Below are 13,723 nucleotides of genomic sequence, written 5' to 3'. Positions count from 1 at the left end.
ATATGTGCATTAGTTTTCAATTTATAAAGAAATATAAAAGAAATGGTGCCTTCTTATATATTACGTCCCATCCTCTGTTCTTATATTAAAACATGGTAATGAACGGAATCCGACATCGCTCCGTTTCGCCGGTCATAACTTTCCATAGAAATAAGCTATCGCTGATACTCATGTACCGATCGGAAGGTCTTACATTTATTTAACAATGACAACAAGAAATCCCCACCAAAGAACGCTATTTTTGAAGAAATCAAGCGAATTTTATCGCTTTTCGAATTATTTACATCTCGATCACCCATCAACTTCCGCTTTTACCAAGTGCGAGCGATCTCATTGGACGGAACAAAAAGAGTCAAATGGCGCGATATTTGAATGTAAAAATCCAAACAAACCAGAACAGTATATTTTTCTGTATAACTTCTTCTGGAAAAAGTCATGAATGAGAAAATATCTAGAACGATTTGTCCAACAGAAATAGTATAGTGGTATCCTGCTTTTATGAATAAAATATTTTTTCAGTTTGATTTGCCATGGTACTAAGATGTTATTGATTGGGCAAATCAAATTGAAAAAATATCATATTTTTTTTTGTTTTACACTTACCTACCTGATTTGTATAAGTATTGTAAATCATTAACAAGTCGCCTTTGGAGCTCTGTACTAATTTATCAGACCTGTCGAATTTCAGCTGTTTACTATTATGACAATTCAGTATCGATATATATTCTCGCTACCTAAATTTAGAAATTGTTCACCGGATACTCTAGATAGGCTTTTGTGCGCCTGACGTAAAATGTGTGCCCGAGAGAATAGATGTCGTGCGCTCGAGATTAGATGCATGCCATGCCCCCAAATCTAAGATATCAGTAAAAATGTACGGTCACCCAATACAGATTGTATCGAAATATGCTACTGTAGGGCCCTGGTAATTGCATGTCGGGCATCGACGACGTGAAAGTTAAGATATGACGGTTATGGAGAGGCCAGGTAAGGTGATTATGTTTGATGCACATGACAGGGTGCTGGCCCAGCTTTAGCTTCGTAGACTCAAGGACCAGCCAAGACGGGTCCAGAGGTGTCTTTGGAGCCAGCTATAGTCGTCCTTAAGTCTCAGTGACTTGATCACTACAATACTTGTGACTTTCTATGAGAAATTACTTTTAACAGTATTAAAAGGTTTAATAGGTCTGCATTATGTTAATGGGTAAAATATCCTACACTTGGATTAAACATCATGAAGTTCCAATCTTAGAATGTCTGAAATAATGCACGATGGGGAACTTGGTGTCTTCCTCCACAGTGCAAAGCTGGAAAGTCGCCATATGACCCAAGATTTGTACCTTCTTTAAAAGCAGAAAACCCTCAAATTTTCAGGTCAGTGTTCCAAATCCACATGTAAAAGAGGTACTTGCTACACAGTAGGAAATAAAGCCGGACTTTTATGTTCATGTCCAATATTCAGAACTGGGCCAAAGTGTGAAAAAGGTACGTAACTTACTTTTCTTTCATATTTTTTGTTGTAGTTTACAAAAATATAGATCTCAATCTGTAACCTCATCTCCCATTTCATTATTTGTCTCCTGCTGGCTGAAAACCAGTTTCGGGGATTATAGAATGAGTCTTTCCCATTTTGTCATTCCGCCCGTCCGCAATTTTGTGTCCAGTCCATAACTTTATCATTCATCAAGGGATTTTAATATAACTTGGCTCTAATGTTTCCCATGATGAGACAAAATACCGTATTCAAACCCAGACCCCTAGCTCAAAGGTCAAGGTCCCACTTGGATATCAAAGGTCAACATGGCTTTTTTTCCTGTCCGGTCTGCATCTTAAAAATCCATGAAAGAATTTTAATATTACTTGGCACAAATGTACCCAATAATAAATTGGTGTGTCATGCACACGTTTCAGATCTCTAGTTTAAAGGTCAAGCCCTAGTTTAAAGGTCAAGGTCACACTTGGCAGTCAGATGTCATTATGGCATGAATATGGTCTGTTTCGTGTCCTGTCCAGAACTCTGTCATCCTTCAAGGGATTACAATAGTACCTGGCATAAATGTTCCCTATAATCAGACAACGTGTCATGCGCAAAACCCGGACCCCTAGCTCAAAGGTCAAAGTCACACTGGGAGATCAAAAGTCAATAGGTTTTTTTCCTGTCCGGTCCATAATTTTGTCATTCATTAAAGGATTTTAATATTACTTGGCAAACGTGTTCCCATTATGAGACGGCGTGTCATGCGCAAAACCCAGACTCCTAGCTCAAAGGTCAAGGTCCCACTTGAAGTTCAATGTTTATAGGGCTTTTTCCTGTCCGGTCTGTAACTCATCAAAAAATGTACCTCCTAATAAGTTGATATGTCATGTACAACGTACAGACCTCTAGTTTAAAGGTCAAGGACACACTTTGCAGTTAAATGTTAACATGGCATGAATAGGGTCTATTTCGTGTCCGGTCCAGAACTCTGTCATCCATCAAGGGATTACAATATTACTTGGCATAAGTGTTTCTCCATAATCAGACGATGTGTCATGCGCGAAACCCGGATCTATAGCTCAAAGGACAAGGTCACACTTGGAGATTGAAGTTCAAATGTCACATTCAAATGTTTTCCTGTTTGGCCCATAACTCTGTCATCCATTAAGGGATTTTGATATTATTTGACACAAATGTTCCTAATAATCAGACAAAGTGTCTTGCGCCATTTCCCTAACACAAAGGTCAAGGTCGCATTCAAAGGTCGATATGGTGTTTTCCTGTTTGTTCCATAACTCTGTCATTCCTTAAGGGATTTTGATATCACTTGACACAAATGTTCCCCATAATAAGTCAATTTTTTGTACGCAATACCCAGACCCCCTAGCTCAAAGATCAAGTTCATATTGAAAATCAAAAGTCAAAATAAACTTTTGCTGTCAAGACTGTAAAATATTTTAACATAAGGTCGTGTATCATGTGTACCCGATTCAAAGAAAAGTTGTCGGTGTGTTTTCATCGGAATAACATCGCTTTAATATGATGATTTCTTACATTTTTTCTCATATTTTCCTACAAGTTTCAAAATGAAATTATGTTATCAAAATTGAAATTAAATACTTTTTTATGTTTATACATGTTATACATGTAAGCAATCAACAACTGAAGCTTTTTATACATGCAAATTTTAATCCAAACATTCTATTATAACATATTATATATATATTGTACAATATTGTTTATATACTTCGTTGACAGATATCTGACCATCATGTTATACTGTAGGAAAGAAAAGAAGCTGCCTCCCAGTAGGGAACTTTGTATTGCATGGCAATATTTCATTCACTGGTTTCCCTTCATAGTAGGATGCTATTTTTTATCATAGCTGCTTAGATATCGCGCACCTTTCAAATGCATATTCTAGACAAATGTTCTTAAGGTAGATCTTCACGTTCGTACCAAAATGTCTTCTACAATGTACAATCTGATTAAACACACATTTTAAGAACTATATAATATACTTAAAAAACTCGGCAAATAGAAAAAAAAGATAGGGTTGTGTGGTTGATATTTCTGTGGATCTCACTTAAGTTTTATAATGAGAGTAAATGGGAAGTCACAATTTTTGTGACATTTTCATGAATATAATTTTATCTACAATGCAGATTTTAATGAAACTTTTATTCAAAAGTGTTAATCAGCATAATGTATTATTTTGAATTATTTCGCGGGTCTTAGATTAGATTTTTTTTAGATTTAGATAAATTCTATTTTGAGTCGGCAAGACAAGTAACAATACAACATAAGCACTCTAGGTGCTTTTGAACCGACTATATGTTAACAAATTTATAAGGAACAAAAGTAGAACAAGCTGTAAAAGGACATGGTTAAAAAACATATGAACATTTAAATAATTATTGTTGCAAATTAACCTAAAAATTGCATCAAGCACAAAGACAGAACATTATAATAGCATTGCACAATCAAGGAGATCTGGTATATAAAACAAACCATACATGTTAGCACATGGAAGGAAACATAAAAATGACATGGCAGCATTTTGAATGTGATACTGATAGATTTTATATTTAACAGCCATGTAAAGCAGTACATTTAAGACCATGTAATTGATTTAAAAACCATGTAACAGCTGCTGTTCTAGGTCAGTGACCTAAAAACTGCCATAAGAAAATAAATGTAAAAAAGTGAAGCCACCAAAACAAGCACAAAATGCATAATTTAAAAGAAAGCTAAAGGAAGTTATCATCTCAGGATCAGACATGAGGTGAACTGAACAGCAACTACTACATGATAACAAGAAAATTAAAGAAAGCATAACTGCAGGAAAAGCCAAGCAAATACAACTGCATGCAAGACATAACTGAAAGACAAGGCAAAATAAGAAAATAATACTACTGCATGATGGAAATCAAGAAAGCTAAACTACAGGAAAAATAAATAATATATAACTACATGCAAGCAAAACCAAAAATACAGGGCAAAAATTAAAAATTAGATTTTTTTTTTATCTTAAGACAGAAAGTAGTGTTGCCGTTTTAATAAATCTACACACCAGATAACATTTATATATAGGGTACTAGTAATTTTCTTTTTCCGTATTCACACTTTATTTAATCTTTTCACAGATCATGTAACTGAAATTTCAAATTACATGAGCTTTGTGTACACTATAACAAGGACATTATCCTGATGGAAAACATATTCTATTGCTCTTGACATATAATTATTAAAAACAATCTCACATATAAATAAATAAACAATCAAAGGAGAACAAAAGAGACAGTGCTTCCGTTATAAACACAAATTGGTACGAGAATGACGCACAATGCCTGGACATAAATTGTTGTAATGTAATATATTCGCACCAATCGTTAGTCAGTGTCTAATACAGTTCATCGGCTACAAAATTAAAGGCACATCCACCCGTACAACACTTAACACCACAATAGAGGACTGTGTTAATGTATACACGTGCATATTGACAAATATACACTAATATCTGAATTGCAAAAAAAAACATAGATGTATAAAAATGAGGAAGGAATATATCGGGGCACTTCTAAATCAGTCTCACTCTCACCAATTTCACCTCGTATACACCATGTTCCCAAGTTACAATACTGAGAGAATAAAAAGTCTCCCCGTACTTTGATTCAATATTGTGACATTTTCTGGTCCTTTGAAATCATGGTGTCCCTTTTTATAGTTTCACTTAAGATGAATGGCATTGCACTTTTCATTGGCTTCTTTTAAACACACTCAGTCTGTCTCGCTCCGCAGTTATTTTGGTCGGTTGTAGTCTACGCTTCCAAAAAAAAAAATTTCTTACAGATTTTGTGATTATTTGTAATGCTATTTTCCTCGAAAACGAGCTATGTTATGCTGAACAAATAAATAAATATCCCAAATCTTATTTAAGAGTCGTACCCTTGTTCCTCCTGCGAGAAGTCTGCTAGAGTTGACTGTATTGGTTTACCAGATGGAACTGCTCGCTGTATTTGCACAAAGTGGAGATACAAGAAAATGAAGAAAATACCTACCTCCATATGTTACTATAAAAAGGCCAAGAAAAGTAAGTGATTGAATTTATTAGATTGGGATATAAACATTAAGATGATAAATATTTATACGCATTGTTGATGAATATACTTCCCGTCGTTAAAAACGCAAGTCGCCTTCTTACTTCTGGTGTCAGTATGAATTTCTATCTTAACTTCTCACCAGCTGTACGTTGTTGAAGGTGACATTTGTCTGATTTTAATTATGTATTTTCCTGGTCCTTTGTATTACCTTTCTTGAACAGTAAAACATGATGATTGAGTGTAATTATATTTTGCTGAGATATCTATTGGATAGAATGTATAATGAGTGTTATCATTTTGCCAATAAATGTCAACGCAAGTACTGTGTCATTGTCCAGATGTTTTATATTCCTGGGTTCAGACCAGCCTGAAAATCCCATGTTTATGTTATACTCTATCACTATGTGTTATGTGATAACCATGGTCAAACATGGCACTATGAAACTCAATTCAGACTCGCATTTCTCATATACAACACACAGTCTAGCAAACAGGAAAAATATGGACATCAAACAATTTTAAAATTGTCGTTTCACCTACACATGCATGCTAAATGTGTATATTTAACATGAATGTGAAGTTTGAATATTTTAGATTAAATAAACAAAATAGATTTTTACTTTAAGGATTTAGGCTTGTTTTTTTTAACCATTAAGATTTTGTTCATACTTTGTGAACATGAAGATCGTTAGTTTCTAAGACAAACTAGAGAAGAAAAAGCTCTGGAACATATAATACTTAGTATACCACTAAATCTTACAGAGATTTCAGGTCTGACAGGTTAATATAAATTTCAAGGTGACACCAGCATTATATAAGCATAAATGTCACTAACAAATCTCTGTCATTTTTACATGTCGACAGAAATACCACACTCGCGTTATTTTCAGTGGGAAAAAAGTATTTCAAACCAAAAAAAATCTGCCGTTCAGATTTTATAATTATATTGCAGCTTTAATGAAACACAAAAGGAATTCTTCAAAATGGTAAGGAAAAAAACTTTGATCACCATGCATCTAAGAGATTTATTTAGAAAAAAATAATGAACGTTGATGATTTTAGTGTTGTTGTTTTTTTTTTGTTTCAGTTTATACTTCCTAGGTAATATAAGGTGCCTTGTTGAAACCTTTTATAAACTGAAGTTTATCATTATTTATTTAAGTCAAAAATAATAGAACTAAACCTGATCTACTTTAATACTGTCAAAAATAAGGGTGAATTTTTCGCAACAAGTACATGTGTAATCTGTTTGGTTAAATGGTACATAATGAGCAATATTTTGATTATTTAGCATTGATATTTTGTAAAAGAATTGTTCAAAACGCTCGTACATCCTTAAATAAAAATAGTTAATGTACCCAGTCATAGCAAATCCGCTATTATTGTGCTTGATTGCAAATTATGCCTCTAAAAGACATTATTTATTAGAGTGGCAGTTTTTAGCTGTACTATTCAAAGAATAGTCTAGCTATTCTACTCTCCCTGGCGTCGGCGGCGGCGTCGGCGTCGGCGTCACAGCTTGGTCAAAGTTTTGTCTGCAAGTGTATACAGCTATCATTTAAAGGCATATAACTTTGAAACTAATTTTTTTTCTTTTTCTAGGTCAATTACCAACCTCACTGGGCCAAGTTCTATAACGCTGACATGTCTTTTGATCAAATTATGCCCCCTTTTGGACTTAGAAAATCCTGGTTAAAGTTTTACATGCAAGTTACTATCGCCAAAACTAATGTAGATATTGAATTGAAACTTCACATGTGTCTTCTGGGTTATAAAACTAGTTGATAGCATCAAGTCCCATGACTCTGACCTGCATTTTGGCCAAATTATGCCCCCTTTTGGACGTAGAAAATCCTGGTTAAAGTTTTGTGTGCAAGTACATACAGCTAAAAGACATATAGATTTGAAACTTATTTTTTCTTTTTCTAGATCAATTACCAAACTCACTGGGTCAAGTCCCATAACTCTTGACATGTATTTTGGGCAAATTAAGCCCCCTTTTGGACTTAGAAATTTCTGGTTAAAGCTTTGTGTGCAAGTTACTATCTCCAAATCTAATGCAGATATTGAATGGAAACTTCAAGTGTCTTCGGGGTTATAAAACTAGTTGATAGCATCAAGTCCCATAACTCTGACCTGCATTTTGACCAAATTTTGACCCCTTTGGACTTAGAAAACCCTGGTTAAAGTTTTGCGTGCAAGTACATAAAACTATTACTTAAAGGCATATAGATTTGAAACTTATTTTTTCGTTTTCTAGATCAATTACCAACCTTACTGGATCAAGTCCCATAACTATGACATGTATTTTGGGCAAATTAAGTCCCCTTTTGGACTTAGAAAATTCTGGTTAAAGTTTGGTGTGCAAGTTACTATCTGCAGAACAAATGCAGATATTAAGTTGAAGCTTCACATGTGCCTTCGGGGTTATAAAACTAGTTGAAAGCATCAAGTCTCATAACACTGACATGCATTTTGGTCAAATTATATCCGCTTTTGAACTTAAAACTCTTTAGATATTTTAACATTTTGGGTAATATGACAATATTTCGAATAGTCGAGCATTGGCTGTCTTACGGACAGCTCTTGTTTACTTTACAATATTTCAGATAGACAAAGCTTGTGTAAAAAGGGAAGACATTCGTGCAGTCCTGCTCAAGAATGCGTGAATTATGCTCAAGCTGGTAGGAACACACAGATCACGTGTCAGTGTCCAGCAGGCACCAGGCGTGGACATAATTGCCAAGAAGGTTGTTAATTTTTTTCTTTTACTGAAGTTATCGATGGATTTCAAAGTTACGATTACAAGCAAACAATATCCATATATGTAATATAGTTACACGTCTGTAACAAATAGCTATCAGTATTTTTTATAACAGTTACGCTGTTGTAGTCTAAAATGTATGTGGATATACAGAAGTACAGTTTCTATTCGTATTCGTTTATATGGTACAAAACTTAGCATTGATTTCCAATGATACTATTTGTATTATTTAAGTAAGTATTTATTAAGTTACGTGCAAGCAATTTGTAACAATCATTGGATTTTCCCCTGATAATTCTAACACTGTGTAATTGATATATTTCAATCAGCAACAAAATTTTGACAATTTCACTTAACGTTTAAGGTTATGAAAGAATTCCTTTCAATGGTCAAGCCACGTGTACGCACATCAAGGGACAAGAACCTATTTGTCTTTGTCAGAGATATGGGAAGAAACCAGGATTTTGCAAACCACTGCAGCCAAACGGTGCGAAATCATTTTAGATGTGTTGTCATAAGTTGATAATAGATGCCATAAACGTAGCTTTAGAGTTATTTTACCCCAAGTATTTATATACATCTGAGTTTCAAAAATAACATTTACAGAAATGTGGCACATGTGTAACCAGTTAATGCACTACGTAAACAGGCATTGTGAAAAAGACGAAATTCAGACCTCAATATGGACTTGTGAAACGAAAGTGTGAAGTCATGGATGTGTAGATTTATCTGTAGGCAGTTCTACTTTATTCAATCTATAAGAAATCCTTAGCAGACAATTTCTCTCGCGGCTTTACTGGTAAACGTTTGGATCGTTGATGCAAAACGTCTGTTTTTTTCTTTAGTTAAACAAAGTGCTATTTTGCACTGCAAGGAAAATTGCGTAACAATTTGTGCTGAAGAAAGTAACTTCTTTCCATTTATATATAGACTTAGATATGGATTTTGATAAAACAATGTTGATAAAACATAGAGCATAGATCTATTTCTAATCAGATGGAAAATTATGACGTAGCTAACTTTTAAAATGCATTTGCTGCAAACATCCAGTCAGAAGCACTTCTTATGTTATCGGAATGGTGGGTTGTAACATTTTAGGCAGTGGAAGAGTCAAGTAAACAAAAATGTGCAAAAATTATGACCTCTGTATTGACGAAGATGTGAATTGTAATATGCCCTACTAGTATTTGTAGTGAAACTTTAAATGTCAAGTTTTACATGGAAATACACTGTTATTTAAGAGCACGAATTCCAAGTTGATTTTCCATTTTAATGCTATATATCTAAATGTATTCTAACAATAACTTCCTTGCAGGAAGGCCACCAGTTTTGAGAGGAAATAAAAAGACAAAAGGCAGTTCCTATTCTAGAAGTAAGAGAATATTTTAAATTAACAAACTTCTTGAATAAAGTCAACTCGAGGTGAAAAGGTTTCTTACGTGATATATGTCTTTCCTTGTTTATGTGCTTTGAGTAGCAGACTTTACTGTAGCGTGAATTTTTAAGAAAAACAAGTAATGAAATTAGCTACAGGCATTGTTAGTTGACTGAAGTCAATTAAAATGAAAGCAAAATAAATTTAAAGGAATGTAATTTTGAAAGATATTGAAGTCTTTATTTTGTCAAAATAGTTTTGTTAATGATAATATCCAGACAACGAGTCAAGGGTAAAAGTAAAACGACTCCAGGTAAGACAGTTTATCTAGCTTTACTATGAAGTGAGACAAATAAACATGTTAATTAATTTTACATATTGGTTGAACATTTATTTAATGATGTGACAGTGTTTTTTTCAGCCCTTAGCTATATGGTTTATGGGTTTACCTCTCATAAGATAGTTAAAAACGTAGACTGGACAGTCCTTTGATCATATAGTAGACGCTGTCAATACTAAACACAACCCAATGTAGCACATTTATTGGCACATTTTCAGGCTCCAATATAGTCTATTTCATATTGAGCTGTGACCACGAAGAGAAGGATATAATATAGGAGAAATATTACAGAGTACTGGTTAAAATTCTTTTGCATTATGTTGTCATTCGTTTCTAAGAAATGAAGCTTCCATGATCCATCGCCAAAATTATTTATCACTTACTCTATATTGAACTGAAATAAACGTTTCGTCTTCGGTCATTTTTGTTTCTTTATTTCTAACCAGGCAAACCATCTTTGCTGAGAAAACCTAAAAGTACACCAGGGTCAGGTAAGATAAGATAAAACTTTAAAAGAAGTAAGGGGACAAGTTTTACAGAAAACAAACAAACATGATCATGTATAAGCAAAATGTCTTATTTGACACATTTCCTAGACAGAATTTGCCCAACATCTTATCTTTTTTTGTGTGTGGTGTACGAATGTTGTTCATGTGTGCCTTTGGGGAGGCTGCGTTTTTGGAACGTGGCTTTCCCTGTTGGATATTCTTCCTTGTTCTCAATTTGAGGCATATTCTTACCTTTGCATTGTGTGTCTCTGTTCGTATGTCAGTTGTTAGTCTACATTTAGCTGAACACAGTTGCCATGTTTCGGTGCGAAATTATTTTAGATGTGTTGTCATCAGTTGGTAATAGTTTTCTTTTTCTGATGCCAATAACGTAGCTTTAGAGTTATTTTACCCCTAGAATTTATATACATCTCAGCTTCAAAAATAACATTTATCGAAATGTGGCACATGTGTAACCAGTTAATGCACTACGTAAACAGGCATTGTGAAAAAGACGAAATTCAGACCTCAATATGGACTTGTGAAACGAAAGTTTGAAGTCATGGATGTGTAGATTTATCTGTAGGCAGCTCTACTTTATTCAATCTATAAGAAATCCTTAGCAGACAATTTCTCTCGCGGCTTTACTGGTAAACGTTTGGATCGTTGATGCAAAACGTCTGTTTTTTTCTTTAGTTAAACAAAGTGCTATTTTGCACTGCAAGGAAAATTGCGTAACAATTTGTGCTGAAGAAAGTAACTTCTTTCCATTTATATATAGACTTAAATATGGATTTTGATAAAACAATGTTGATAAAACATAGAGCATAGATCTATTTCTAATCAGATGGAAAATTATGACATAGCTAACTTTTAAAATGCACTTGCTGCAAACATCCAGTCAGAAGCACTTCTTATGTTATCGGAATGGTGGGTTGTAACATTTTAGGCAGTGGAAGAGTCAAGTAAACAAAAATGTGCAGAAATTATGACCTCCGTATTGACGAAGATGTGAATTGTAATATGCCCTACTAGTATTTGTAGTGAAACTTTAAATGTTAAGTTTTACATGGAAATACACTGTTATTTAAGAGCACGAATTCCAAGTTGATTTTCCATTTTAATGCTATATATCTAAATGTATTCTAACAATAACTTCCTTGCAGGAAGGCCACCAGTTTTGAGAGGAAATAAAAAGACAAAGGGCAGTTCCTATTTTAGAAGTAAGAGAATATTTTATATTAACAAACTTCTTGAATAAAGTCAACTCGAGGTGAAAAGGTTTCTTACGTGATATATGTCTTTCCTTGTTTATGTGCCTTGAGTAGCAGTCTTTACTGTAGCGTGAATTTTTAAGAAAACAAGTAATGAAATTAGCTACAGGCATTGTTAGTTGAGTGAAGTCAATTAAAATGAAAGCAAAATAAATTTAAAGGAATGTAATGCATAGTGAATTTCTGAAAGATATTGAAGTCTTTATTTTGTCAAAAAATTTATGTTAATGTTAATGTCCAGAACACTACAGAAAACCGCGAGTCAATGGTAAAAGTAAAACGACTCCAGGTAAGACAGTTTATCTAGCTTTACTATGAATTGAGACAAATAAACATGTTAATTAATTTTACATATTGGTTGAACATTTATTTAAGGATGTGACAGTGTTTTTTTCAGCCCTTAGCTATATGGTTTATGGGTTTACCTCTCATAAGATAGAAAGTAGGTTAAAAACGTAGACCTGACAGTCCTTTGATCATATAGTAGACGCTATCAATACTAAACACAACCCAATGTAGAACATTTATTGGCAAATTTTCAGGCTCCAATATAGTCTTTTTCATATTGAGCTGTGACCACGAAGAGGAGGATATAATATAGGAGAAATATTACAAAGTACTTGTTAAAATTCTTTTGCATTATGTTGTCATTCGTTTCTAAGAAATGAAGCTTCTATCGCCAAAATTATTTATCACTTACTCTATATTGAACTGAAATAAACGTTTCGTCTTCGGTCATTTTTGTTTCTTTATTTCTAACCAGGCAAACCATCTTTGCTGAGAAAACCTAAAAGTACACCAGGGTCAGGTAAGATAAGATAAAACTTTAAAAGAAGTAAGGGGACAAGTTTTACAGAAAACAAACAAACATGTAAAACATGATCATGTATAAGTAAAATGTCTTATTTGACACATTTCCTAGACTGAATTTGCCCGACATCTTATCTTTTTTTGTGTGTGGTGTACGAATGTTGTTCATGTGTGCCTTTGGGGAGGCTGCGTTTTTGGAACGTGGCTTTCCTTGTTGGATATTCTTCCTTGTTCTCAATTTGAGGCATATTCTTACCTTTGCATTGTGTGTCTCTGTTCATATGTCAGTTCAAATGTTAGTCTACATTTAGCTGAACACAGTTGCCATGTTTCGGTGCAAAATTATTTTAGATGTGTTGCCATCAGTTGGTAATAGTTTTTATTTTTCTGATGCCAAAAACGTAGCTTTAGAGTTATTTTACCCCTAGAATTTATATACATCTCAGCTTCAAAAGTAATATTTATCGAAATGTGGCACATGTGTAACAAGTTAATGCACTACGTAAACAGGCGTTGTGAAAAAGACAAAATTCAGGCCTCAATATGGACCTGTGAAACGAAAGTGTGAAGTTTTGGACGTGTAGATTTATCTGTAGAGAACATTGTTTTATTCAATCTATAAGAAATCCTTAGCAGACAATTTCTCTCGCGGCTTTACTAGTTAATGTTTGGATCGTTGATGCAAAACGTCTGTTTTTTCTTTAGTTAAACAATGTGCTATTTTGCACTGCAAGGAAAATTGCGTAACAATTTGAAATTGTGCTGAAGAAAGTAACTTCTTTTCATTTATATATAGACTTAAATATGGATTTTGATAAAACAATGTTGATAAAACATAGAGCATAGATCTATTTCTAATCAGATGGAAAATTATGACATAGCTACTTTTAAAATGCACTTGCTGCAAACATCCAGTCAGAAGCACTTCTTGTGTTATCAGAATGGTGGGTTGTAACATTTTAGGCAGTGGAAGAGTCAAGTAAACAAAAATATGCAGAAATTATGACCTCCGTATTGACGAAGATGTGAATTGTAATATGCCCTACTAGTATTTGTAGTGAAACTTTAAATGTCAAGTTTTACATGGAAATA

The 13,723-nt window shown here is 33.8% G+C and overlaps 1 protein-coding gene across 1 annotated transcript in view; it reads left to right on the top strand.

Moving 5' to 3' along the window:
- The window catches only part of LOC123559779 (uncharacterized), a 309,468-nt gene that overhangs the window by 302 nt on the left and 295,443 nt on the right, over positions 1–13,723 (top strand). Inside the window, exons 2-10 of the mRNA XM_053516694.1 lie at positions 1,375–1,485; positions 5,418–5,570; positions 8,190–8,330; positions 8,709–8,831; positions 9,660–9,716; positions 10,506–10,550; positions 11,714–11,770; positions 12,063–12,110; positions 12,585–12,629. Of these exons, the coding sequence (XP_053372669.1) occupies positions 1,375–1,485; positions 5,418–5,570; positions 8,190–8,330; positions 8,709–8,831; positions 9,660–9,716; positions 10,506–10,550; positions 11,714–11,770; positions 12,063–12,110; positions 12,585–12,629 (780 nt within the window). The remainder of the gene's footprint in view (positions 1–1,374; positions 1,486–5,417; positions 5,571–8,189; positions 8,331–8,708; positions 8,832–9,659; positions 9,717–10,505; positions 10,551–11,713; positions 11,771–12,062; positions 12,111–12,584; positions 12,630–13,723) is intronic.

The sequence above is a fragment of the Mercenaria mercenaria genome, chromosome 10, assembly GCF_021730395.1.
Source record: "Mercenaria mercenaria strain notata chromosome 10, MADL_Memer_1, whole genome shotgun sequence".
NCBI lineage: Eukaryota > Metazoa > Mollusca > Bivalvia > Venerida > Veneridae > Mercenaria > Mercenaria mercenaria.
The sequence above is the reverse complement of the archived record's forward strand: the minus strand, read 5'-3'. Positions and strand labels throughout refer to the sequence as shown.